Genomic DNA, 25,240 nt, shown 5'->3' with positions numbered 1-25,240 from the left:
TGGAGTTAATATAATATATCATGGGTGGTTGTTGACTTCCCTTGTAAATTTGTTGACAGCTGTATTACAACGTTATGTTATGCCTCGGCCGCTTTTGTTTTTTGAGACGTGAGCAGCACTTCATAGTATACACAAAAGAAAACAGTGCGTAGACTTTTTGTACTTTGGGGTATTCTTAGTTATGTTTTTTATCTAACGATGATGAACTGATCTTTCTACAAATCGGAGAAGAACATGGGAGCTCACTCTGTTTTTCTCATCCTTTTTGGCGTCGCTGCCATTGCCATTGTTGTTCATGGCCAAGGCCAAGCAGGTTCGTGAGTCTTATCTTCCTCCTTTTCTGTCTCTTGATTTGAAAATGAGCCATCTTCAGACAAGATGATGGTTACAGCTTGTGATTTGTACTCTTCTCTTAGCCATTCTACAAAACGAAGTTTCTTTAGATCATTGGGTTGCAATTTGACTAGAACAGCATTCTGATTATTGATAGAACTTGGGTGAGTTATATATGCTAGGTTGACCTGTAACCGGAATCTTGATTAAGAATTAAAAATGGTCCTTCCTTCCATCCAGGCTTCATCAGCATAGATTGTGGATCACCTCCTAATATAAACTACGTAGACACCGATACTGGCATCAGTTACACATGGGACGCACCTTACATCAACTCTGGAGTCAACGCGAACGTATCCAAAGAATACGGTTACCCGGCCAACCCGGTTCTCCCCTTCCCCCTCGCCGACGTCAGATCTTTCCCTCAAGGAAACAGAAACTGCTACACCCTAACACCTTCCGACGGAAAAGGAAACCTTTACCTCATCAGAGCTTCCTTCATGTACGGAAACTACGACGGCCAAAAAGCTCTCCCCGAGTTCGATCTCTACGTAAACGTTAACTTCTGGTCCACGGTAACGTTCAGAAACGCCTCCGAGAACGTCATCAAAGAGATACTAACCTTCGCGGAGACGGATACTGTATACGTTTGCCTTGTGAACAAAGGTAAAGGAACTCCTTTCATATCAGCCTTGGAGCTAAGGCCAACAAACAGCTCGATCTACGGTACCGAGTTCGGGAGGAACGTCTCTTTAGTACTCTATCGAAGATACGACACAGGATATTTAAACGGAACGGGACGGTACCAAAACGACGTGTACGATCGTATCTGGTCTCCATACTCTCAACCCTCTTGGAACACGACCATGACGACTGGCTACATCGATATTTTCCAGTCTGGTTATAAGCCACCAGATGAAGTTATCAAGACGGCTGCTTACCCTAGAAGCAACGACGAACCGTTGGAGTTGTCGTGGACATCAGACGATCCGAACGCTAGGTTCTACGCTTACCTCTACTTTGCGGAGCTCGAGAGTCTCAAGAGGGACGAGAGCAGGAAAATCAAGATTTTCTGGAACGGTTCGCCTGTTTCAGGACCTTTCAACCCTTCTCCTGAGTACTCGATGACGCTGTCTAACTCGCGAGCTTTCACCGGTAAAGATCACTGGATCTCCGTCCAGAAGGCCTCTGATTCAACGCTTCCACCTATACTTAATGCGATCGAGATCTTTACAGCACAGTCTCTTGATGAATCTCCCACCACAGCTGAAGAAGGTATGTTCAATGATTATACTGAACCTTATTATCAACTGAGACTCACTGTTTTTTTTTCTTAAATTTTCTACTGTTAATGAAAGTTTACGCGATGGAAAGCATAAGATCAACATATAGCGTGCAAAAGGCGTGGACTGGTGATCCTTGCGCTCCAAGACTATTCCCTTGGGAAGGTGTTGGATGCATCTACAACGATTCTGACGACCATCATATCAAGTCCTTGTAAGTCCTTTCCTTCTTTAGCAAAACAAAACTTGATTTTTCGCTAAAAAAAAAAGTTTTACCTGAGGATAGTTTGTTTCTGCCTGAAGGAATCTTAGCTCAAGCGGATTACAAGGACCAATAGCCTTAGCATTTGGAAATCTATCATATCTTGAGTCATTGTAAGTATACAATCCATACATACCTTTCCACCGTTACCTATAAGAAGACTAAGAGAGTTTTGCATTGTTTTGTTTTCCCCAGGGATTTATCTAACAACAACCTAAGAGGATTTGTGCCAAACTTTTTGGCGGATCTAAAACAGTTGAAGTACCTGTGAGTTGATCACACACCGAGACTTTGTTTCAATGTTTATATTGACAAATATTCAATAATAATTGATTTTGTGTTGCAGAAATTTGAAAGGAAATAATTTTGTTGGGTTTATCCCAAAAGCTCTTAGGAAAGAATCAAAGTCTGGTGGACTTGCACTCAGGTACTGTCAAAAACCACTGAATCTTTTGCAGTCTCTTTACCATTTTCTGAAGCTAGTCAATTTCCTCTCTGTTAATTTCTAGTGTGGATGAACAAAACATTTGTCACTCACGTTCATGCCGGGATGGGAACAGCATCGTTGTGCCAATAGTTGTATCCACGTTACTAATCCTTCTCATTGCTGCCTTGGTTATCATATGCGTTATTCGAAGGGAAAGAAAAATAGGTAATTTAAGACGGTTTGTCATTTTTAACTTCAGTCTCACTGTTGATAATAATGTTGCTGAAAGAAAAACTAGTGTTTTAATTTTTCCTAGTGGATTTAGGAGCCTATTCAGGACCACTCCTGCCTTCAGGGAAGAGGAGGTTCACGTACAGTGAAGTCTCTAGCATTACAAACAACTTCGATAAAGTGATCGGTAAAGGAGGGTTTGGTATAGTCTACCTTGGCTCCCTCGAGGATGGGACTGAGATTGCTGTAAAGATGATCAATGATTCTTCATTTGGAAAAAATAAAGGGTCCTCATCATCATCGTCATCATCATCATCTAAAGTTTCCAAAGAGTTCCAAGTAGAGGTACTATAAAGACAGCCAAAAACATTAGTAACCAAAAATCAAAAGAACACCAGAAACATTGTTTTAATGAAATGTTTTTGCAGGCAGAGCTTCTTTTGACAGTACATCACAGGAACTTAGCCTCGTTTGTTGGATATTGCGATGATGGTCGCCGTATGGCTCTCATATACGAGTATATGGCCAATGGCAACTTGCAAGACTATCTTTCGAGCGAGGCTGCAGAGGATCTTAGCTGGGAGAAGCGACTCCATATAGCCATAGACTCTGCACAAGGTTGAAACCATATCAAATCTGGTTTTAGTATGGTTCAGTTCTGAAACTTGTTTTTTTTTTGTTTTCTTCTTGGCAGGGTTAGAGTATTTGCACCATGGATGCAGACCGCCAATAGTACACAGAGATGTTAAAACAGCAAACATTCTATTAAACGATAACTTGGAATCCAAGATTGCCGATTTCGGACTTTCTAAAGTCTTCCCTGAGGACGATCTTAGCCACGTCGTGACTGCAGTCATGGGCACTCCAGGCTACGTCGATCCAGAGTACGTTTTCCTTTTTATTTACCGGTTTAATCAGTAGACCTGTTCGGTTATTTCCGGTTTAAGCATATCATCTATTCGGCAGGTACTACAACACGTTTAAGCTAAACGAGAAGAGCGACGTGTACAGCTTCGGAATCGTCCTCCTTGAGATCATAACCGGCCGGAGATCAATCATGAAAACCGACGACGGAGACAAGATGAACGTTGTCCACTACGTTGAGCCTTTCCTCGAAATCGGAGACATAGACGGCGTCGTGGACGCACGGCTTCAAGGCGACTTCTCCTCGAACTCGGCTTGGAAGTTCGTTGAGATCGCAATGTCTTGCGTTAAAGACAGAGGAATCCACAGACCTACGATGAACCAGATCGTGTCTGATCTTAAACAGTGCTTAGCAGCCGAGCTGGCACGTGAGCCGCAGAGCTTGCATGAGAAGAAAGAGAAGAACACGAAGACTGCTCCGGTTCGGAAATATAGCGTCAGTGACTATATTAGCTCGACCGGGTCGGTTTCGCTTACTTTTGGAGATTACAACACGTATGGCCCAACGGCAAGGTAGTGAGAAAAAAAATAATTCAAGGTTTGGTTGAGATCCTATCTTAAAATTGTTTTTTTATGTGTTTAATGTTACGGTGTTCTATAATTTGTTTGAGTTGAGATTTAATTTTTGGTTTTAATGATTCATTTGTTTTTGTTTTCTTCTAAGAAAAATTGTAACCGCGAAATATTAATTGTAAGAAATACAAATGTTCTTGTGATGAAGCGAATTGCTTCTAATCTAATGGTGTGTTCATTTTTTTGTAGCCATGATTAATTTAGCTAACCTCGTTGAAATGGACTTAATGTTAGGTATAGCCGGATCATTAATTACCGGACTAGTAGCTGACTGAGTCGAGCTTAATTTTTATATAACTATAATTTTGTTTCAAGAGTTTGAATTTTAGAAAAAGTGTTTTTTTTTCAATATTTTGTTTTGTTTTGTCACCATTTGATCAATTCCATACAGTTATTATGTCTTGTTCATTCCACGAGTAAAATTTTCGATTATAAAAGCAATATAGGCATAAAAATTAACTGGAGTTGGATAAACTTAGATCAACTTGTAATTTGGTTCGAGGTTGTTTTCTAATAGCCAAGTCGACCCATTTTCAATATTTTGTTTGCTCCAATCATACGTTTTGAGTTTTTATATCATATAATCTCTCATAACAAAAATAATGAAGTATGCAATATACATAGGTTTGTCAAAAAAATAATTATTTAAATATTTATAGAGGTAAATGTTTAACAAATATGCTTTATAATTAACTTTTCTTTTTGACATTAGAGTCGAGATTGTGGGCTAATTTCCCTACACAAATCTATTAATTCGCTGATTACAGATTTGGCCGGTTCCCTATATAAACATATCATATTTCATTTAATTATATGTTACTTAATAATGTTATTTGTGATACCTAACATCAGACCCATATGTCGTTTTCAACATTAGTAAAGAGTACATCGCAAATTTTTCATTCTGAATCCGTATTTTGAACTGAGTATTTCAAAGGTCAAAATACCAGTAGTATGTTACTAATTGTGATTACTCGTTTATTTAAACATTTCACGTTGGTAAATTTTACTATTCAAAAAAAAAATCAAGTTTAATAATTTACGGAATTACCAAGAAAATCACTGACTCATTTTATCAAAACTCAGTCTTTCATCCTTCCTTTTTTTGTTTTTGTCTAATTAATTTTTTCTTTTATCATAGTGCTGATTTAGTCAGATTTTTCTTTGATGCTGCACGAATTGTATTGGTCAATGTCATTTTCTTATCTATGTTATCGATGAATGGTATTGGTTGTACTGGATAATGTCAGATCGAATGATTTGCGCAAACACTATTTTTACATTTGTTGAACCAGTTAAATCACACATTAAAGCTTTTAAACTCACTCAAAAACTATTTTCAATATTCAGTAACAACAGAAGTAATTATACTGGATCAAAAAAATCTAAATGTAAAAGTGTTCTTTATCTAACAAAGAAGGCATTCCTTGACGCCAAGAAAGTTCTGAAATAGAAACTATCAACTCGCCTTTGGGCAGAAACAATGGCAATGTTGTTAGCTGTTTAACAAAGGAATAAACTTGCATACAAGAAGATGATCTTTCTAGGTGATTGTGTGGAGCTAATCAGGAGCTTGGACCATTCATCAAGAGGACGAAAGCAGGATATATCAATGAAGCAACACTCTATAATTCAAGACATCTCGAACTTAGCTAAATGGAAAAGCTTTTGTTTCCACAATGTTCCTATAACTCTTGTTCATTGTGTTGATTAGCTAGAAGACCAGGTTTAACAATGAAAATTGTGAAATTACATGTGGCAACTAGTTAGTTATTGTGTGACTACATTTCCAAAAAAATGAAAATGTTGAAAAAAATTTAGCATTCATTCAATGATAATAACAACTGAGTTACATTTAACATTATATTCTTAATAAACACGATACCATATTTATTTATAATAATAGATATATTACTAATCCATAATTAAAACCTTAGGCACATCTATACAACGAGATTCCATAGTCTTCTCAAAATCCTCCACAAAAATCCATATTTAATTATTATGACCGGATAATACGAAATTAGTAATTAATAATATGAACACACTTCTCCATTTGCTGCCTTATCAATGAGATTTTTGATATCCAGGTACGGGTCGGGTTTTTTTTTCTCTTACATCACCAGCTCAGATACCCACCCGACGTCAGGAGCTTCACCGGAGTTCTGATCCGGTTCAGCACGATCCATGCAATTCTCCTTGCTAAGTTTCTCAAACATCTTTGCTCGTAGCTCACGACCCGACTCAACGACCCGCTCCACTGCGGGCTCTTCCTCTAAACCATTCTCCCAAGTATCCATATTTCCGGGTCGGATCGTGATTGTATGAAGACTCTGAAGCCCATGACCCAAGATGGATCCTCTCGGCGACCCGAATCCGGATTGGTAGCATCTCAACGGACTATTGCAAGACGAAGGAAACGACTTCACCTGTAAGTTCCTAAACGATGACACGACGTCGTTTACGGAGCTACACCCGAGAGATCGACTGAGCTCCGACTCAGCCCTCGGACTCATCGGCGGCGAGCTCGAAACCGGAGAAACCGAGAGCTGAAACGCTCTACGAACCGGAGACGACACGTCAAAGCAATCAACCCGGTCGGGGCTCCGGTTATGGAGAGACCTAAGCTGATCCGGCGAGTGAGCGAAGAAACAGACTCTCCGGCGACAGTTACCTCCGTCTTTACACGGCTGAGTACGGTAACGAGCGGGGTGAAGCCAGCACTCGAACACTCCGTGAGCAAACTCGCACGAGTCTCCTCTGATGCAACCGCCTTTGCGGAAATCGGGACAAGCCGTCCCGGAGTAGCTGTACTTCGTCGGATCTCTCCGGCGAGCCTTCTCTCCGGGATGAGCGTACGGACACTCCGTCCAGTCGTGGCTCCGGCCGCGAGCGCACCTCCTGACTTTGAAGTCGTACATGCGGAAATGATCGCACGAGTAAGCGTCGACGGGAGAGTCCGGACCGAGCATATCCGGGTCGGAATCCGGATCCGGGTCGTTAGACGGGAGATAACGATGCAGCGCCGCTAGAGCTTCGAGCATGCTGCAGTCCGGGCTGTTCATCGCCGGAGAAAAAAGCTCTTCGGAGACAGACCATGTAGGAATCTCCACCGTTGGGTACGTCCGGCGAGTTTCTCCGATCATCATGTTTTGTCGGAGGCGAAAGAGTTTTGTTTCTAATGTTGTTGTTTGGTCATTCACCGGCAGAGCTTTATGTAGTAGAAATAGTTAACCATGGTTCGGTTAAATATTTCAACCGTAGTTAAGACTATCTGCCTAAGACTAGGAGCTGCTTTTCTACTGCAGTTAAAAAGCTAAGAAGATAGATTACAGTTACAAGGCTGTGAGTTACACTTACGTAACAGAGGCTTGTGACTTCTCCACGAATAGACTTTAGTTGGACATTTCATGATGTGTACTTTTGGTGAAATGACTTTGAGTGAGTTGCAGTGACCGACGTGTGAGCGTAATAATTAAATAGGGTTAATTAGATTCATTCGGAAATCTAGTTGCCTTCCAAGGTCGGTCAGAGTTAAGATATGCTGAATGGCGACAAAAAACGATAATAACCTTGTTTCGGGGAAACAATAAATAAATTAACTGTATTTTGATCAAAATAAAAATAATAAATTAATTGTCTTAGTCTTTGACGTTGCATATTAACCTCAATATACATCCGAAGACCTAGTCTTTATGATTATTTTAGTTTAATTATTAAATAGTTTCTCTTTCTTTTATTTGTTTTTATCTAAAGTATGTTAAATTTTAAAATGTTACCACTAATCAGGTAATTTATGCAGCTTAAAATCAATTTAGTACTTTATTTTGTATAAGGAACTAAAATTATCATAACTACTTCTCGAAACTTCTCATGATGTTATCGAGTACCAATTTTGGATAAAGGGTTTAACAAAAGGAGAAATGTATAAGAAATGTGTCGGGATGAAGTAGACATGTTGGAGAAGATTTGGAATAACGTTTAAAGCCATTAAAGGAGCAAACATTTTATGTTTCTTTGCTAAAACTGGAAGCAATTCCATATCCCCCTAAACACAAATCAACCTCTCATGTATCATTTCTTCTTTCTTTTTCGCCTTTTTTCTTTTCTTTTTTTTTTCATTCACAAAAATGTTTTTGTTTTCTTTGTTCCTAACTATTTGCTTCTAACAACGATTGATCACTTTACCCCTAGAAAAAAAACTATTGAACAGTTTTGTTGAAATATAAAGAGTTTGTGATGTTTATATTTATAAACCTGGCTATGAGTTATTCTTATTTTTCCCTCTGGCTATGACATAACTATGAGGCTCGGTTTGTGACAGATATATTTTCCTATATCTAACGAAGAAGACAATGCACAAAAATCTAAAAACGTGTAGCTCATAAGTCATAAGATTCAATGAAGAACTATTATTGATTGGAAGATAGTGTGATAGATGTACACTCTACTCTACACACATGCCTTCGTTTTCATAGTTCCCGAACCGTGTGTTACCGACCAATGTATATGGTGTTGTAGTTCACTCTTACTGGCCGAAATTGTATAGATTTCTTTAAACGTCAGTTCTTCCTCTATCAACTTGCAAGTTGCAAATGCAGTCCAATCAATAGACAGACATCAAAAACTTATATAGATTATTTCTCTTTTGATTCCTACTTGCTTAGATATTTATCCGACATCCAAGTACGTAGCAGCTTTACTTTTTGTTTTTGTATTTGAAAGATCGATTTATAGATTTTAATGAGAAAATTTGTTCAGTATTTAGCATATATTTATCTTTCAAATTTCAATTATTTGTAGTTAAGTATTATTAACCGGTGCAATACTATGTAAGTGGCCTGGGGATGTAACTACACATCAACGATGAGCAGAACATCTGGAACGGTATGATGACAATTATTTATTTTATTGATTTTTGTGTTGTTAGATCTGCATTCAATTCACCTCTCCAGTAATATTTAAGTATACTAGTGCTGTATATGAAAACATTTAATACAATACACATAATGCGAGATGATCCATTTAAGTTCGTAGACAAAATATTCATAAAATTTGAACTGATCCGATCTATTAAAAACAAAACAAATTACCATACAAATATTTTTAAAAGTATATATTCAATTCGAAATTTTTAATAAGTGTACATAATTGAAATTATATTAATTTTATTTATGTATGTATTTTAAAAGTTTTTGTTTTTACGAATATCTGATAAAATACTGAACTTTTTAATATCAAAATTATCAAATATCTAAAAGTTATAGATTGAATCAAATCGAATAGAAAAAATCTTAAGTTTAGACGACTGCTGACTGCAATCATAAATTTTATAGCAGATCCTTTTAATTGATGTTTAAAGATTTTTATTTTGTTTCATAATAATTGATGTTCTCATAATTTTAGATATAATTTATTGTTATTTGAAGTTTTTGACCAAACACAAAATACTACTTTTTATTTTTTATTGGTTAAATTAGTTTAGTTTACTGCTAATGCATAAAGTTTTGTATTATTTATTTTTTTGGCAAAAACTTTAAACACCGGTTAAACTAATAGGGAGGGAATATATTTTTCGAGGTAATTTTTTTTCGAGGTAAATATATATACATATCTCGAGGTATGTATTGAAAGGAGACCATGTGACGAATAAATTCACATTGTGTAATCTGAGCCACAAGTTTTAAGATGTCAATTTTTACCTTTACTTTTTTTCCTTTTGTTCGTCAAACAGATCATTTGTTTTCCACTGTTAAATCACTGACTTTGCATAGCACTTTACCATCGAGTAGCCACACCTTACAGCGCAAGAGTTGGTTAGTACAAGTTGTAACTTTGAATTTTTTAAAAATAAATTTAAGCAACAGATTTTATGGTTTAGATTTTATTGTTGAAGAACTATTTTAAATTTTTAAAATTTTAAAAGCATTTAACATAAATATCTTTTAAGAACTTAACGTAAAGTTTTAGAAAAATAGATTCTTAGAGCCAATATATATTTTTTAAAGACTTTTGGCTATAGTTTAGTTTTTTTACTAAATCTTGATTGCTATGATTTTATTATTGTAAAAAGTTTAAAATTGTATAGAATACTCATAGACATTACCAATCACCCCACAGTATAAAAAATTTCTTCTAAATCGCAATTCATTAATCATCTCAACGGTGTAAAAGTATTGGAATACAACGGTAATGTAAATAGAATCCGTACGCAAAACAACCCTACTACATACAAACCACCGTACACCACGGTAACATATCAACAATATGATCTTTTATCAATCTTCCTTTTTTTTTTTGATAACCCAGGATTTATAATCTTTATCAATCTCTCTTCAATTCCTTTTTATCAGTGTTAGACACTGTTGGCATTATATGATTGCATATTGATCATTTATGGATCATCCAGCTTCGTCGATATACTATTCGAACATGTCAGGTAATTTACCTTTCTCTCTTGCTAAATAAATTAGGTGAAAAATAATAATACCTTTTCAAAAATAAATATATTAGGTATTCCAGTTACATATAATCTTAACACTCTTTCACATCTATACCCGAAAATAATCAGATAATTCAGGCCTTAAGACCGAAGCGATTGAGCCTAAATTGTTACGAAAGCATCTAAACAGGAAGCTAATTATATGTCTTCTTGCATGTGATGTACGTAAAGAATGAATACGTACACGCGTCCGTATCACCGATGATAAGAATGCCACCTCTTAAGGAAGCATGAGGGATCATGCATGCATGTCGCATCCATCTCGACCGTTCATTATGCTTAAAATTAAGACTTTCTTATATGATTTTTATTTTCTAAAAATACTTTATAATATGATTCCACCAAACACTTGTCATATTTGATATGTATCTGTCCCACGATCATGACTACTACGTGATCCCCTTTATTCCCCCGTAATTACTCAATTTTATTTAGTATAATCACCATTTCTTGGTCTTATCCACTAATTCCAACTTGTTTTTATTAAAATTTTATTTCAATCATACCACGCTTTTGAACATGGATGGGCGTGAAAAGTTAACCTAGTAATTTAGTAAGTGTTTGTTATTATCTGTTGCAACCGCAACCACAGTAATGTGGTAAACATATAATACAAATACATGTTCGTTATCCAGCAACTGCAATTAACATTACAATACATAGCACCGGAAAAGTTCTCACAAACAGGAATTGCAAATTAAACGTTCTAATTATATAATTAAAATCGGTCTCTAAAAATCCTATAGTGCTTCAATCTGTCAGATTCTCTGATACATAACAAGAGGGATGAAAGTTGAACAGAAGTATCATGTGATCTGCCTCAAAGTCACGTGACACAGTTCACAATGCGGACCACGTGTAGTGTCTTTGAAGCACGTGTCCTTACTCGCAGTCCGTTGATCGTAAAATACTATTCACTTTCCACGTCCCGTTTCGACAAGAAAATAGATATTTACACGAATCTGTTCACTGTGTTTGTACGTTGGCTGAATGACTTTTGGCATTTGACCCGCATTCCAGTAACCGTGACACCGCGCACCAAAGGAATTTCAACTTTGGTTAAGATTATGTCACGTGGCAGGCTGGAAGCATTACCGTGACTCCAGCATGTTATGACAGTTTACATCGACGTGAGCATAATGTTGATGTTCAGGCAAAAAATTTAGCCACTATCAATATTTTGAAGGGGTCACACCCGAAAAACCTCAAATACACGCTTTTCTTTTTTCTCTTTTCCACAACTTCTATTATTACTTGTCGAGTTGTCGTTGTTTGGTGATTTTTGGTTTATACGGTGTATATATTCAAATAATTATATATATGGAGCCAAGTGATACTGAGACTGAACTGGATTTGGCCCTTAGTTACATTACAATTACCTCCCTTTTTAATGAGTGAAGAGATGATATTTGGCTTCGTTAAATTGATTGAGTGATACTTCACGAACTGAATGATCCATACTTCACCAAAATGGGTGATTATAGACCTATTAGCTGTTGCAATATAGTCTATCACCAAAATTCATTGAGGGATACTTCACGACCGTCATAAGTACCCTTTTCATCCTTAGTCTATGAGTCTAAAACGAAATGTTTGAATCTTCACAATTTTCTGACTTAGATTTGACGCTCGGGGTCGGCCTACAGAAGTTTGTGTCGATTTGACTAAGTGGTTTCTGGAGATGGGGACCATCATTCGAAACTACAATAACACCATTATAAAATATGGATTATTTGACCAAAGGAACGAAATAAATAGAGATATAGTCTATAGATGTGCATTGCAGAAGGGGGATAAGAAAAAAAACAAGAGCCTACAGATTATTAACTGGAACCTGATTAGTGATTAATATATATGCCTCTTTTGCTTTTTAATCAAGTCAGGATCAGGCTTAAAGTTTTAGAGGTCTGATGTAACCACAATCGAACAGAGGTGGGCTGTGGTAGACAAAACAAAACAAATCAAAAGAGCTGGGCTGTAAATATATTGTATGGGCCAATAGAAAAACATAAATCACAAAGAGCTGGGCTGTAAATATATCGTATATGCCATAACCCAACAACGAAAGATTGTCGCGGCTTTGGTGATAAAATGCTATGAATACTTCTCGCAAACAAAGACATTTTAACAAGTGACAAAAAAAGTGAATTGTTGGAAAGCTTTGCACCTTGGTCAGTGACAAAAAAAAAAAGCTTTGCACCTTGGCTTAGGTCAACTAAACGATAAATCTATTTGTAATAACATAAAAAGATTTCCGCCAAGTTAAAAGTGAATTGTTCTTGACAAGAAAAAGAAGATGTAATTTGGTTGATTGAAAAGAAAGTAATGTCTAAATTAAGTAAAAGGTGTAAAAATTTTATTTGCCTATTTGGGATCAAAATACCTCTAATGTCCAAGTCTTCAAAGGCATTTGATTCTTAGTTTAAGTCACATTTATTCACTGGATACGCATGGTGATATAAAAAGACTAAGTGATGCACGATATACCAAAGTCATTGCTATAAATAAAAAAAAGAACTGCATAACTAACAATAACATGCAACCAATAACCAATAATTTCTTCTGTTAGAAAATATACCGATCAAATTTGCGAGGAAGTTACCGAAAGTTATGGTTGCGAGAAGGTACACAAAATTGTTAACGGAATTCGGCCAATTTTGCCTAGGTCTCCAGACCTGCTACAGATCTTTTATTATTAACCCAGAAAATTTTACAATTTCTCAACTCACATCCCAATCCAAATACACTCAAAAAATTATAGTTAATTTTCTTTTAAAGATAGCTTATCTCACATGAAAGATTTTATGTTTTCCTATTTTCTCTCTTGCTCATTCTCTTCTTCTCTTGTTCTCTCTTTCTTGTTTTTGGGATGATTTTCTTTTGCCTTACGTTGAGTATTTATAGAAGAAGCTTGGGTGTGTGAAAGCCGAAATTATTGAGAAAACGAAGTTCTTCTTTTGTTAACTTCTTTGTCATCTCTCACCTTGTTCTTTAACTTACATCTTTTTCTTTTCCAGTGCCGTTTCAATAAATTTGGTGACCTAAAGCATATCTATATACAATAACATATATTCTATTTTAAAATATATTCATACAAAAATACATATTATATTTTCTACTTGAAATATAAAATAATATAGTAGATATTTTAATAAAATAAAAAACACTAGTTTATTCGAGTTATTTTTATTTGCAATCTTAAATAACCCAAAGAAGAAAAAATAACAAATAAATTATTCAAACTAAAAGAGGAACACACATGTCAAAAAAAATTGATTAAAGTACACTAAGCTAGCTAGTTACCAAATTTTCAAAATACATTCAATCATTTAGACATTTGAATTTATGATTTAATGATTATTTTTTGTACTTTATTATTTATGGGATGTGATTGGGTTTATAAACTTCTATATATGATTATTAAATTTTTTATAAATGATTTTATAATTTTATCACAAATTTAGCGTATTTATGAAAATAATTTATCATTTCAAAGTAAATTTAAATATTGATATTAAACTTGTGGTAAAATTAAAATTATTCCGAAAAATATAAGTCTAACATAAACCATAACGTTGAAGATGTAAGATTTCAACTCAAACAAAGAGTGAAAATAATGATTTTAACCACTTAACCATTAATCGTTTTCAGAAAATTGTGGCCTCAAAAATTGTAACTAATTTTGTGGCTCAAAGCTATTGCCTCACTATCGTTATGGCAATGACGGCCCTGTCTCTTTCTCTAGTCTCTGGCATATTTTGCCGTCCAAAAGATATGTATAAAAAGACGAATAGTGGGGGAAACAATTAAGACTAATTAATATCACAATTTCGAGATAGCAGCTGGTACGCAGTTCTTTCGGATGGGATTCATTTGATGTACCAAACTTAAATTATAAATATTTTTAAAGAAAAAATTCACAAATAATTGTATGATGTTTTCATACGAAACAACGTTAATTTGTAATATATGAAATTCAATTTTGTAAAAAAAAAATCCTTCATGCCTCAATGACAGGGTCGTCCTTGCCCTAAGGCCAGTGAGTCAATAGCTTTAGGCCACAAAATTAGTTACAATTTTTGAGGCCACAATTTTCTGAAAACGATTAATGGTCAAGTAGTTAAAATCATTATGTTCACTTTTTGTTTGAATTGGGATCTTGCATATTCAGCGTTATGGTTTATGTTAGATTTGTATTTTTCAGAATATTTTTAATTTTACCACAAGTTTAATACTATTGTTTAAATTTACTTTTAAATGATAAATTATTTTCATAAATACACTAAATTTGTTATAAAATTATAAAATATAATCATTTATAAAAAAATAATAATCCTATATAGAAGTTTATAAACCCAATCATATCCCATAAATACTAAAGTACAAACAATAATCATTAAATCATAAATTCAAATGCCTAACTGATTGAATGTATTTTGAAAATTTGGCAACTAACTTAGAGTATTTTAATCAATTTTGTTTTTGACATGTGTGTTCCGCTTTTAGTTTGAATAATTTATTTGTTTTTTTTGGGTTACTTAAGACTGCAAATAAAAATAATTCAAATAAACTAGTTTTTTTATTTTATTGAAATATCTACTATATTATTTTATATTTCAAATAGAAAACATAATAAATGTTTTGTATGAATATATTTTAAAATAAAATATATGTTATTGTATATAAATATGCTTCAGGCCACCAAATTTATTAGGACAGCACTGCTTAGTAATCGTGTCAGGCAACGTTCTAAATAATGAATGCATCATCAGCCGATGGGGTCAACGTTTTTAAAGTCTGTTCCCACCCTTGCATTACGATGATTGTATATATATTATAACTAATGAGAAACACGTGACTGATGCAAATTAAAATAGCTTAGTTAGATTAACTAGTTATACATTATAACAGTTACGTAGAAACGTGCAGTTTCATGCAACATTAACATATTTTAGGGTTAGTACATCTGGCTATATAAATATCATCTCTCCGAATGTATCTGCACATATCCAAATACTATTGAATCCAGACTTGACTCTTTAGCGAAAGAGTACACAAAATGAGTCGGGGTACAATGCAAGATCCATTTTTGGACATCGAAAAGTCTGGCACGACGATGATTTCTGACGTCAATAAAAACAGCTCAAGAAGAAATCAGATTGCAATTGCATTGTGTTTGTCTCTCTTTCTTCTCGGAGGCGCAGGTATTGCCTCTTTTTTTGTTTGTTTGCTTCCTCTCTCTAATTAACTTACAGTCTTTTTTTTTTTTTTTTTTTTTGCTAAAATTTGGCAACTTACAGTCTTACACCATATGCTTTCAGTAAATATGCCGTAACCAGACTTGATCAAGTATCGGAATTTGGTTTGGTTTCTAAGATAGACTATATTTTTTTATTTTTTATGATAATGTAGACAAGGTTTTGGTTTCTTTTTTGATTCAGTTCATAGTTTTAAATATATACCATTTTAAATAAATAACGAAGTTTTAGGTTGTTAGGTTTAATTCAGTTCCGGCTACATTTTTGTCCATAATACAAATGAGTTACGTGCAGTGCAGTGATATGAAATATTTTTCTTCTATAATTATTAGGGTTTACATTCGTCAGACATTTTACCGGCGAAGAATCTGAAACCAAAAGCAATGACAAAGACTTCGTTGTGACGTCGCGAAACGGCGTCGTCGCCGCCGATCACGAGACATGTTCAGAGATTGGTGCGGACGTGCTAAGACGACTAGACGGCTCTGCCGTAGACGCCGCAGTGGCCGTCGCATTTTGCTTAGGTGTCGTGAATCCAACGTCTAGTGGAATCGGCGGTGGAGCCTTCATGGTCGTAGGCTCCGCAACTGGTTCGGCGAAAGCTTATGACATGCGAGAAACAGCTTCTTCCACTGCACACCAGGTTCTTATCATCACTTACAAAAATTACATGTTTTTTGTCCTTTCCTTGGGTTTTCTAAATTCAGTATATATTTATTTTATTATTTTTTATTATCTTTTTTACTATATTCGATCAAAACTGAACGAAGATGTTTAGATACAGAATTATAGAAGATAAAAGATGCAATAAAGTAAGTTTATTGTTGACTAAATAAACAAAGAAAAAGTTGCTAAAATTCCATTTCTAACAATGTTTAAAAAGTAGTTATGAACTTAATTTTTAATAGTTATCCTATTTTTGGTTATCAACAACTCACATATGCATACTAATAGATGTAAACTTGCACTAGATTAAAAGTTACACTGGATGAATAACTTTTTTCAGTACGCTAATTTAAAAATTCTTTTTCTTATATGAACTTTTTGTAGTAGGCTAAACTTTATAAATTGTAAAATAGGATATGTTCAAGGACAGAGAGGAGAAGAAACAAAAAGGACCATTGTCTGTAGCAGTTCCAGGAGAGGTAGCTGGTCTTCACGAAGCGTGGACCAAAAATGGCCGTGTTGATTGGAAACTACTGGTGAAACCGTCTATTAAACTGGCTCGAGATGGTTTCAAAGTTGGTCCACATCTCGCCTTCGCCTTATCCACCAACGAGGACAAGATCAAGAATGATATTGGTTTAGCGAGTGTTTTCGTTATCGGAGGCAAATTGTTGACGGAAGGGGATACATGTAAGAACAGCAAACTCGCCGAGACGTTGAAGAAAGTGGCGGACAAAGGGGCCAGGGCCGTCTTAAGAAAATTAATAGCCTTGGGCCAAACATAAAATAGAGACCCTTTTATAAACTTTCTTTATTACAGTTTTTTTTTAAACTGAAGCAATTTATTGTGGTGTTCAAAGAGAAAAAGAATTAAAAAGATGGGTCTTTATGTATAAACTATGCTTTATCAATGGAAAAAATTAAGAATGATGAAGCCAACATTTTTTTAGTCTTTTGGTATCTAAAATAGGTTTAGTTGATAATAAACCTTTTTGTTATAATTTCATCAACAAATTGCTGATTTAACAAACTAAAATGACCTTTGTAATTAGTAAAATAACACTAAAAAATTGTTTGGATCCATGGACCTAGGGCAATTGCCTATGTGGCCATACCCTAGAGCCGGGACTGAAAGGGGCCACAGCGTTTTACCAAGATGATGTGGCTGAAAATCTAGTAAATGATCTGAATAATGCCGGAGGGAGCATGACGTTGGATGATCTGAGGAATTACAAAGTTAACGTGACCGATGCAATGGTTGTAAATGATGTTATGGGGTTCAAACTACAAGGAATGTGGCCTCCTTCTAGTGGAACGTCAGGTTTTGCAATGGTGAGAAATGATGTGACTCCTTTCCTTTTTATAAGATATCGTATCGTATATAAATGTTAATAATAGCTAGATTTCATGTTGTGATGTTGGAAACAAACAGGTTATGAATATATTGGAGCAATACAAAGATACACATGATATTGATAAGGATCTCTTTCTGCATCGGGTTATAGAAGCCATAAAGTTTATGCTTGTAGCTCGAATGGATCTAGGAGATCCTGCATTTGTTGAGGGAATATCTGATGTCGTGAAAAATATGACTTCTAAGGATTGGGCCCGAAGGATTCAGAGCTATATATCCGATGACCAGACTTACCCACCAGACTATTACCGCAACAAGTAAGTGGCTTGATTTAACTGAATTGGGAATGTGGAGAGACTTTTTTGACAGAGCTTTACGCTATAACAGATACAAACAGCTCAAGGATGAAGGGACGAGCCATTTCTGTGTAGTGGACAGAGACAGAAACGTCGTGTCGATGACAACAACTGTGAATTACGCGTTCGGGGCAGGGTTTATGTCGACTTCTACTGGTATTATTCTCAACAACCAGATGGCTGATTTCTGGATACCAACAGAGAAATCTGCGGCACCCGCGAATTACATCAAGGCAAACAAGAGACCTTTGTCTTCCATGATGCCTCTAATCATCACAAAGGTAATTTGAAGATGCAAACTCATGAAAAAAAAAGTTTGTTTTTTCATTTTTGTCAAGCAAAACAGAACTGAAACAGAGGATCTTAGGGTTTCTCAACGAAACATAGCCAAAACTAGTGTCTCAGTGATATAAAACATAACCAATAGAGTTTAGGTTCGTTACAGTCTCGGTGAAATAGAACAAAAAAATGACATATTTGTATCAGCAAATACTCCCTCCTTTTCAAATTTAAGTAGTTTTGCATCAAAAACAAGTATTTAGAAAAACATCTTTATGTTTTCCTAATTTAGTTAAAGAGATAAAAAACCAATAACCAATCATATTTTTAATTTACTTTTAACTTTTTATTAAAATACAAAATACTATTTTATTGAAATGGAGGGAGTAATACAGAGTAAAAACAGAGGAACATAAGTACATTTATTATCTCCACTGAACAGAGTGAAAACAGAGGATTGTAGGTAACCTAACTGTTTTTGTTTCATCCTGGTAGGACAATGAGCTAGCCGGAGTTATTGGAGCGAGCGGCGGGATTTATATAATTCCGGCGGTAATCCAAGTGTTCCTCAATCACTTTGTCCTCAAAATGAGTCCTCTAGAGTCTGTGAAGAGTCCAAGAGTGTATCACAAGGTACGTGCTTCAATGACAAACAGACAATTTTTCAAACAGTTTTGCATCATCAAATTGATCTTGTGGTTTTTGTGCAGTTGGAACCAAACCAAGTGTTATATGAGGACTGGGAAGTGTACAATAAAGAACATATTTTGCTTAAAAAAGAGACTCAAGACTTCTTGAAGGCGAAAAAACATGAACTAGTGCCTACAAATGTGGGAGCCACTGTTCAATTTGTTGTCCAAAACAGAGTAGATGATTCTACGACAGTTTTGACGGCAGTTAGTGATCTCCGAAAAGACGGGAAGCCAGCTGCTGCTTATGCTGCTCCAACTCCTGCTCCTTCACCTATGCTTTAAAGTTATCACCCACCATAATTTCTGCTTATTTTACACAAAAATAAAGCATAATTTCTGGTTACTTTACTTCTTTTTTACCTATTTAAAAATGGTTAATAAAACTTTCTAAATCGTTGATTATGTATTCATATAAAAAATCAATAAAGTTAGAATTATATTTTTGGTGGCTTTCATTTTAAGGTCGATGATATTGACATCTTATCAGTATTAACAAAATGTGAACAATTATCCCAAAAGAAAACTGTGGACAAGAGAGCTAATTGAAAAAGAAGTTAAGATAAGATTATTTAAGACTTGTCATTTGTCAAATTTTTATATTTTTTTCTTTTTTAAAATTTTTATTCAAAACTTTAAATGGGCGGTTTCTATGTTTTTTAACAGAAAAACTCCAACTAATTCAGCTTAATTATATATATATATATATATGATATAATTATCTTTTAGCCCATTTAATAGTAAACCGATTGGGTTTCAAGTATTGCGTGTAGAGTATTGTTTAGAAGAATATTCAGACAACCCAATCACGAACTTAGAAGAATAAATCCAAAATATATAGCAACTTGGGAATCTATCTCTCTTTTGGGACCCCATTCACTATCTTCTCTCTTAGATTCATAGAGGAAAGAGAAATATATCTAAATATGGTTCACAGAATCCTCACCGACCCTCTTCTCGGAATCAACCAAGAAACGGTCGCAGAGACTAAGAAACACAGAAACAATCTGAGGACAACTCTTCCTCTGCTTCTTCTGATCCTAGTCGCAGTTTCAGGTCTGTTTCTTCTCTTCTAATATAATACAGGAACCATTACATGACCCTGAAAGCCATTGACTTTTGCAAGAACGTTAAACTCTGTCTGTAGGTTATTGCTTTAGTGAGGACATAACAGTTTGGTTGTTGAGAGAAGCGACCAACCGTCACGGTCCTAGCCATGAAACCAGAAGCGACGCGGTTGAGTCAGAGAACGGTGTTGTTGCGGCTGACGACGGCAGGTGCTCGGATATTGGTGTCTCTGTTCTCAGAAGAGGTGGACATGCGGTTGACGCCGCCGTGGCTACTTCCTTATGCGTCGGTGTTGTTAATCCCATGTCAAGTGGAATCGGCGGTGGAGCCTTCTTGATAGTTAGCTCCACGGAAGATTCGAAAGCTGAGGCATTTGACATGAGAGAAACCGCTCCATTAGCTGCTTCTAAGGTATAAAGTCTATTCTTGATCTAGTTTCCGAACTTAGTTCAATAGGACCGGCTCTGAGATTCCGGAAGTTTGATACAATTACTAAACATATTATTATAATCATCTGGAGCTGAAGGATATAAACGTATTTTGCGGGTTATATTTAAATGTTTCATTTCGCTTTGCTCATAACCGTCTTTGAGTACAATGTGTTAGCTTTTGAACTGATGATGCAGGACATGTATAAGGGTGATGAGGTTGCGAAGTCGATAGGTGCATTGTCGATGGGAGTCCCGGGAGAGATCGCTGGACTTTACGAGGCTTGGAAACGATACGGCCGCCTTCCGTGGAAGCCGCTTTTCGAGCCAGCTATTGAGCTGGCACGAGGCGGCTTCGTGGTGGCTCCGTATCTAGGACAAGCCATATCGAAACACTCTTCGACGATACTCAAAGACCCGGGTTTGCGTAATGTCTTCTCAAGAAACGGACAGGTTTTGAAACCCGGTGAGACTTGCTATAACCGGGAACTAGCTCGGAGTCTAGAGATAATCTCCGAGCTAGGTCCGGTTGCGTTTTACAACGGGACGATAGGCGAAAAGCTCGTCAATGATGTGAAAATGGCGGGAGGGATCATTACAATGGATGACTTAAGAAACTATAAAGTCAGAGTCACCGATGCGATGGCCGTGGATGTTATGGGTTACAGGATCTACGGAATGCCACCACCGTCGAGCGGAACAGTTGGTTTCTCGATGGTTATGGACATCTTGGATAGCTACTCTGAGCTATACACTAGTTCAGGCTCTGACCTTGGTCTGCACCGTTTGATAGAAGCAATGAAACATATGTTCGCAGCTCGTATGGATCTTGGAGACCCTGAGTTTGTCAACATAACAAACGCTATGAAGCAAATGCTATCAAAGCCTCGTGCGGAAAGTATACGAGAGAGGATCTTGGACAACACCACGTTCCCTCCTGAGTACTACTTGAACCGTTGGAGCCAGCTCAGGGACCAAGGGACGAGTCATTTCAGCATTGTGGATTCGGACAGAAACACCGTGTCTATGACAACAACGGTGAACTTTGTTTTTGGTGCTAAAGTCTTGTCTCCTTCCACGGGGATCGTGCTGAACAACGAGATGGATGATTTCTCTGTACCGACGGAGAACACTCCTGACAATCTCCCTCCAGCTCCTACAAACTTCATCGAACCAAACAAGAGACCTTTGTCTTCCATGACACCTCTTGTTATCACCAAGGTTTTTTTTACCATCAACTTCACACACTCTCACACTCACATGAAAACTCACGGTTGATTACTGTTTTGCAGGACGGTGAGCTGGTGGCGACGCTTGGAGGAAGTGGAGGAATGAAGATAATCCCGGCGGTGGTTCAAGTCTTCCTAAACTTCTTTGTGTTGAAGATGAAACCATTAGAAGCTGTAGAGAGTGCAAGAGTTTACCACAAGGTGACAAAAACTACATATCATAATGTTTTTTTTACTAACATTCATATGAAAAATAATCATCGGTTTGTCTGGTTATTGACTTATTGTTGCAGTTAGTACCGAACGTTGTTCAATATGAGAACTTCACGGCGATCAACGGTGATCATATAGGAGTTACTAAAGATAGTAAGATGTTCTTAGCAGAGAGGGGACATGAGCTTGAGGAGATATCAGGTGGAGCTATTGTTCAACTTATTGTTCAGAGTTTGAAGGGAGATGAAGATAAAGAAAAGATTATTGAACTTGGAAGGAAGCTTGGTAAAGACTCTACCAAGAGATTGAAACCATTCAAGGGATTGCTCACTGCAGTTAGTGATCCTCGTAAAGATGGTAAGCCAGCTGCAGTTTGATTTATACTAATAGTTTCTTCATATTTCAAGTATCATTTTCTATCATGTAATGTTTAATAAACCATGTATATAAACTTTATTAATTATAAATTGTAAAATCAAACCAAAAGTTATTACATTATTTTCACAGTTATAAACCTTACAGTATTAAGTAAACCTCTTGACGCCATACATGTAAGATAATCCACAAACTATCTCTCTAATTACAGTATTAAGTCCGGGACACAAGCCACCGCATATGAAACAATGCAAGCAAAAACATCATCTGACTCGAAGTAAACCTGCGTACAAAACAAACAAGATCAACGCTCATCTTCGCAAAAGTTAAGACTCTTGAGGATATAAGAAGATAGAATGTGTTCCTCTCTGACTATCAGGATGAACAATAAATGGCTAAAGGAAAGAGCTTTCACTTACCTTTTTGAGGAACTGTGTCATCCTCATCCACGAAGTACTCTCTGAAAACACACACAAGGAGCTTATTAACCGGTTAAAGAGTACATATTTCTAAACCGAATAAGCTATTGATTCAATTACGTAGGGAAAAAGTAACGAACTTGGAAAGAAAGTTAACATCTTTGAGGTAAAAAGAGCAAACGGTGACTTACTTAACAACAGAGTAAGCAGGCAGCGTTGTCTTGTAATGGATTAGGATATGTCTGAAAACATAAATAGAAAAACAGTAACTTTAAACCAAACATCTCATAAAGTTTCAGACTTTTATTTTCCCGCTCGCACACATTTGCAGAGTTCGTCAAATTATCGTATCAAAGAACAGAGGAAAAAAACAGAGTGACCGTACAGGAAGATTAGGGATGTAATCAGAGAAATGAGGAACGTCTTCAAGAACACCGGTAACGATTTTCCGGTCAGAGTTCAGGGCAGAGGTTGACATGACATGAGATATATTTTCCAAAATGTACAACTCCTTGAGTCGGAACCAATAGTTAAACACCCTTCTCAAAGAACGTACGAATCAAGAACAGAACAACTTCAACACCCTTATCAAAGTTTTACCGCTATTTTCACTTGAAAGAAATAAGAGATTACGCCGTTAGAAATATTTTCTCTTGTTTTCCGAATTTTTCCTAATTTTGGACCCATTTATTTGGTTGCATTTTCTATTTTTAATTAATGCCGATACGTTTTTAAATAATACGCCACACCAGTGCTCTACGATCTTCGATGTGTTTACCACATGTCCAAAAGAATTCATAACCTAATTTGTTTTATGTTCAAATCTTCATTTAGAATCTTGAGCCGATGGTTTCTTAGGCTAGTAGTTTATTGTTATCAAAAAAACATCAGAAGTTAAAATTGAGATGATTTATAAGTTCGCGATACGAAATGGATCAAAACGAAGCTAAGAACTTATGCAAGTTTTAAATTTACTCGAAAAGTTATAGCAATTTACATGAAATTAAAATTATGACGAAAGATATGATAATCCAGACAAAGAGGCAATCATTAGCATCTATATGTTTTATTCAGGACATATCTTTGGCCCCTCCATGATTTCATTCCTTGACTCTTTTTTTTTTTGACAAAGATTTCATTCCTGGACTCCCAACATTTTAAAAACTTTAGTTACAAAACATAATTATGGTGTGTGTTCGAATTGACAAAAAAAATTCTATATATACATAAGTACATATAGTATATTTATAGAGATTTTTTTCCTCCTTTTCCTTTGACGGGGTTTTACCGTTGGGATTGAGATGGTCTTTTGTGCATCCTTAACTCGAATCTCTTAACGCTAAAGTTACAATCCTTGTGAAATCGAAATGCTTTTAGTTTAATCTAATACAGATTTGTTTTATACTAATATAAGCTAGATTTTTTTCTGTCGTGCATATATATTCGATTAAAATAAAAACATTATGTTTATGTCAACCCTTTCATCTTGATCCCGCCTAGCGCCTATTAAAAAATAGACGGGAATATTTTTTGCCAAACAAATTCCTTACACATTGGATATACCAATACCTATAATATATATATCGATAATAATAACGTCGCACCAGTCACCAGGTCGAGAATTTCAAAATTTACGTTTGGATAGTAACATCGAAGAGCTCTAGAATGCTTTGCAGTTTAGTTTCGACTCTTCGAACCGTGATTGTAATTAATACAAAATGGTTGAAGAGAGTTTCAAGATCTAAAACTACAATCTAATTCAGAGATATTAACTCATGGACCCATCGTTTGTGGAGCCTACATTAATCTTAATTCATACATCATCAAGAGCCGTCTCAGGTTATGCACATGACACTTCCTAGATCAACAGTCAGATTTTAAAATACAGCGTCACAGGAAATCAAGAACGGTAATATCTTTTTTTTTTTGAACAAGGGCTGGTAATATCTTTTCTTCGACGAATGAATTTCGTTTATTCATAAAATTCCGTTGTTCGTTTATATAATCATATTTTCGTTACATTTGTATTCTACCTTACGTTTATGATTTATGCATGATGAAGCTTACTGGCAAAGTTTAAGGGTACGGTACACGTTTTCTATTACCTTGTTTCTTCGTTAGCTTGACCGTATGTTTATAAATTGGTGAAAAACGTATGAAGATTGGTTATGCGATAGAACTTTATAATCATTACAGTCAAGGTACTCGAGATCAATGAAGAGAAAAAAACATATATTCATCTTAGAGTATTATGAAATCGTATGAAAGAGAACGCGTACAATAAATATGTTTCAATAAATATGTTTCAAGAAAAAAAATATATGTTTCAAGAACAAATACTTCTTTCATCAATAAAAGTAACAGGTACTGC

At 35.8% G+C, this 25,240-nt stretch overlaps 4 protein-coding genes across 4 annotated transcripts; 3 read left to right on the top strand and 1 right to left on the bottom strand.

Moving 5' to 3' along the window:
* The first annotated feature begins 234 nt into the window (after window positions 1-234).
* On the top strand, window positions 235-4,045 carry LOC108853108 (probable LRR receptor-like serine/threonine-protein kinase At4g29180). The gene is made up of 11 exons (XM_018626567.2): window positions 235-313; window positions 574-1,608; window positions 1,692-1,830; window positions 1,920-1,991; window positions 2,074-2,145; window positions 2,225-2,305; window positions 2,388-2,530; window positions 2,622-2,881; window positions 2,965-3,154; window positions 3,231-3,420; window positions 3,503-4,045. Exons 1-11 carry the CDS (start codon window positions 235-237, stop codon window positions 3,975-3,977), a joined length of 2,736 nt encoding a protein of 911 aa, XP_018482069.2. The 3' UTR covers window positions 3,978-4,045.
* Window positions 4,046-5,837: 1,792 nt separating this feature from the next.
* LOC108848731 (zinc finger CCCH domain-containing protein 49-like) lies at window positions 5,838-7,236 on the bottom strand. The gene has a single exon (XM_057010087.1). It carries the CDS (start codon window positions 7,180-7,182, stop codon window positions 6,148-6,150), a length of 1,035 nt encoding a protein of 344 aa, XP_056866067.1. The 5' UTR covers window positions 7,183-7,236; the 3' UTR covers window positions 5,838-6,147.
* An 8,234-nt stretch (window positions 7,237-15,470) lies between these two features.
* On the top strand, window positions 15,471-19,453 carry LOC108849973 (glutathione hydrolase 3-like). Its single transcript, XM_057006744.1, has 8 exons — window positions 15,471-15,739; window positions 16,126-16,436; window positions 16,873-17,233; window positions 17,580-17,791; window positions 17,892-18,130; window positions 18,201-18,450; window positions 18,944-19,081; window positions 19,159-19,453. The coding sequence occupies exons 1-8, from the start codon at window positions 15,595-15,597 to the stop codon at window positions 19,420-19,422; spliced, it is 1,920 nt and encodes a 639-aa protein (XP_056862724.1). The 5' UTR covers window positions 15,471-15,594; the 3' UTR covers window positions 19,423-19,453.
* Window positions 19,454-19,986: 533 nt separating this feature from the next.
* LOC108849081 (glutathione hydrolase 3) lies at window positions 19,987-22,573 on the top strand. Its single transcript, XM_018622584.2, has 5 exons — window positions 19,987-20,193; window positions 20,285-20,616; window positions 20,832-21,854; window positions 21,926-22,063; window positions 22,156-22,573. Exons 1-5 carry the CDS (start codon window positions 20,064-20,066, stop codon window positions 22,450-22,452), a joined length of 1,920 nt encoding a protein of 639 aa, XP_018478086.1. The 5' UTR covers window positions 19,987-20,063; the 3' UTR covers window positions 22,453-22,573.
* The last annotated feature ends 2,667 nt before the right edge of the window (window positions 22,574-25,240 follow it).

Source organism: Raphanus sativus, chromosome 4 (assembly GCF_000801105.2).
Source record: "Raphanus sativus cultivar WK10039 chromosome 4, ASM80110v3, whole genome shotgun sequence".
NCBI classification, from domain to species: domain Eukaryota; kingdom Viridiplantae; phylum Streptophyta; class Magnoliopsida; order Brassicales; family Brassicaceae; genus Raphanus; species Raphanus sativus.
The sequence above is the reverse complement of the archived record's forward strand: the minus strand, read 5'-3'. Positions and strand labels throughout refer to the sequence as shown.

What these genes read in the sequence shown, in the direction of transcription:
- LOC108853108 (XM_018626567.2), top strand. Translation starts at nt 235, where the DNA reads ATGGGAGCTCACTCTGTTTTTCTCATCCTTTTTGGCGTCGCTGCCATT. An exon ending in CTATCATATCTTGAGTCATT is followed by an intron (nt 1,992 to 2,073) that starts GTAAGTATACAA and finishes TGTTTTCCCCAG; the next exon opens with GGATTTATCTAACAACAACC. An exon ending in AGCCATAGACTCTGCACAAG is followed by an intron (nt 3,155 to 3,230) that starts GTTGAAACCATA and finishes TCTTCTTGGCAG; the next exon opens with GGTTAGAGTATTTGCACCAT.
- LOC108848731 (XM_057010087.1), bottom strand. Translation starts at nt 7,182, where the DNA reads ATGATGATCGGAGAAACTCGCCGGACGTACCCAACGGTGGAGATTCCT.
- LOC108849973 (XM_057006744.1), top strand. Translation starts at nt 15,595, where the DNA reads ATGAGTCGGGGTACAATGCAAGATCCATTTTTGGACATCGAAAAGTCT. An exon ending in GAACGTCAGGTTTTGCAATG is followed by an intron (nt 17,792 to 17,891) that starts GTGAGAAATGAT and finishes GGAAACAAACAG; the next exon opens with GTTATGAATATATTGGAGCA. An exon ending in GTCCAAGAGTGTATCACAAG is followed by an intron (nt 19,082 to 19,158) that starts GTACGTGCTTCA and finishes GTTTTTGTGCAG; the next exon opens with TTGGAACCAAACCAAGTGTT.
- LOC108849081 (XM_018622584.2), top strand. Translation starts at nt 20,064, where the DNA reads ATGGTTCACAGAATCCTCACCGACCCTCTTCTCGGAATCAACCAAGAA. An exon ending in CTCCATTAGCTGCTTCTAAG is followed by an intron (nt 20,617 to 20,831) that starts GTATAAAGTCTA and finishes CTGATGATGCAG; the next exon opens with GACATGTATAAGGGTGATGA. An exon ending in CACCTCTTGTTATCACCAAG is followed by an intron (nt 21,855 to 21,925) that starts GTTTTTTTTACC and finishes ACTGTTTTGCAG; the next exon opens with GACGGTGAGCTGGTGGCGAC.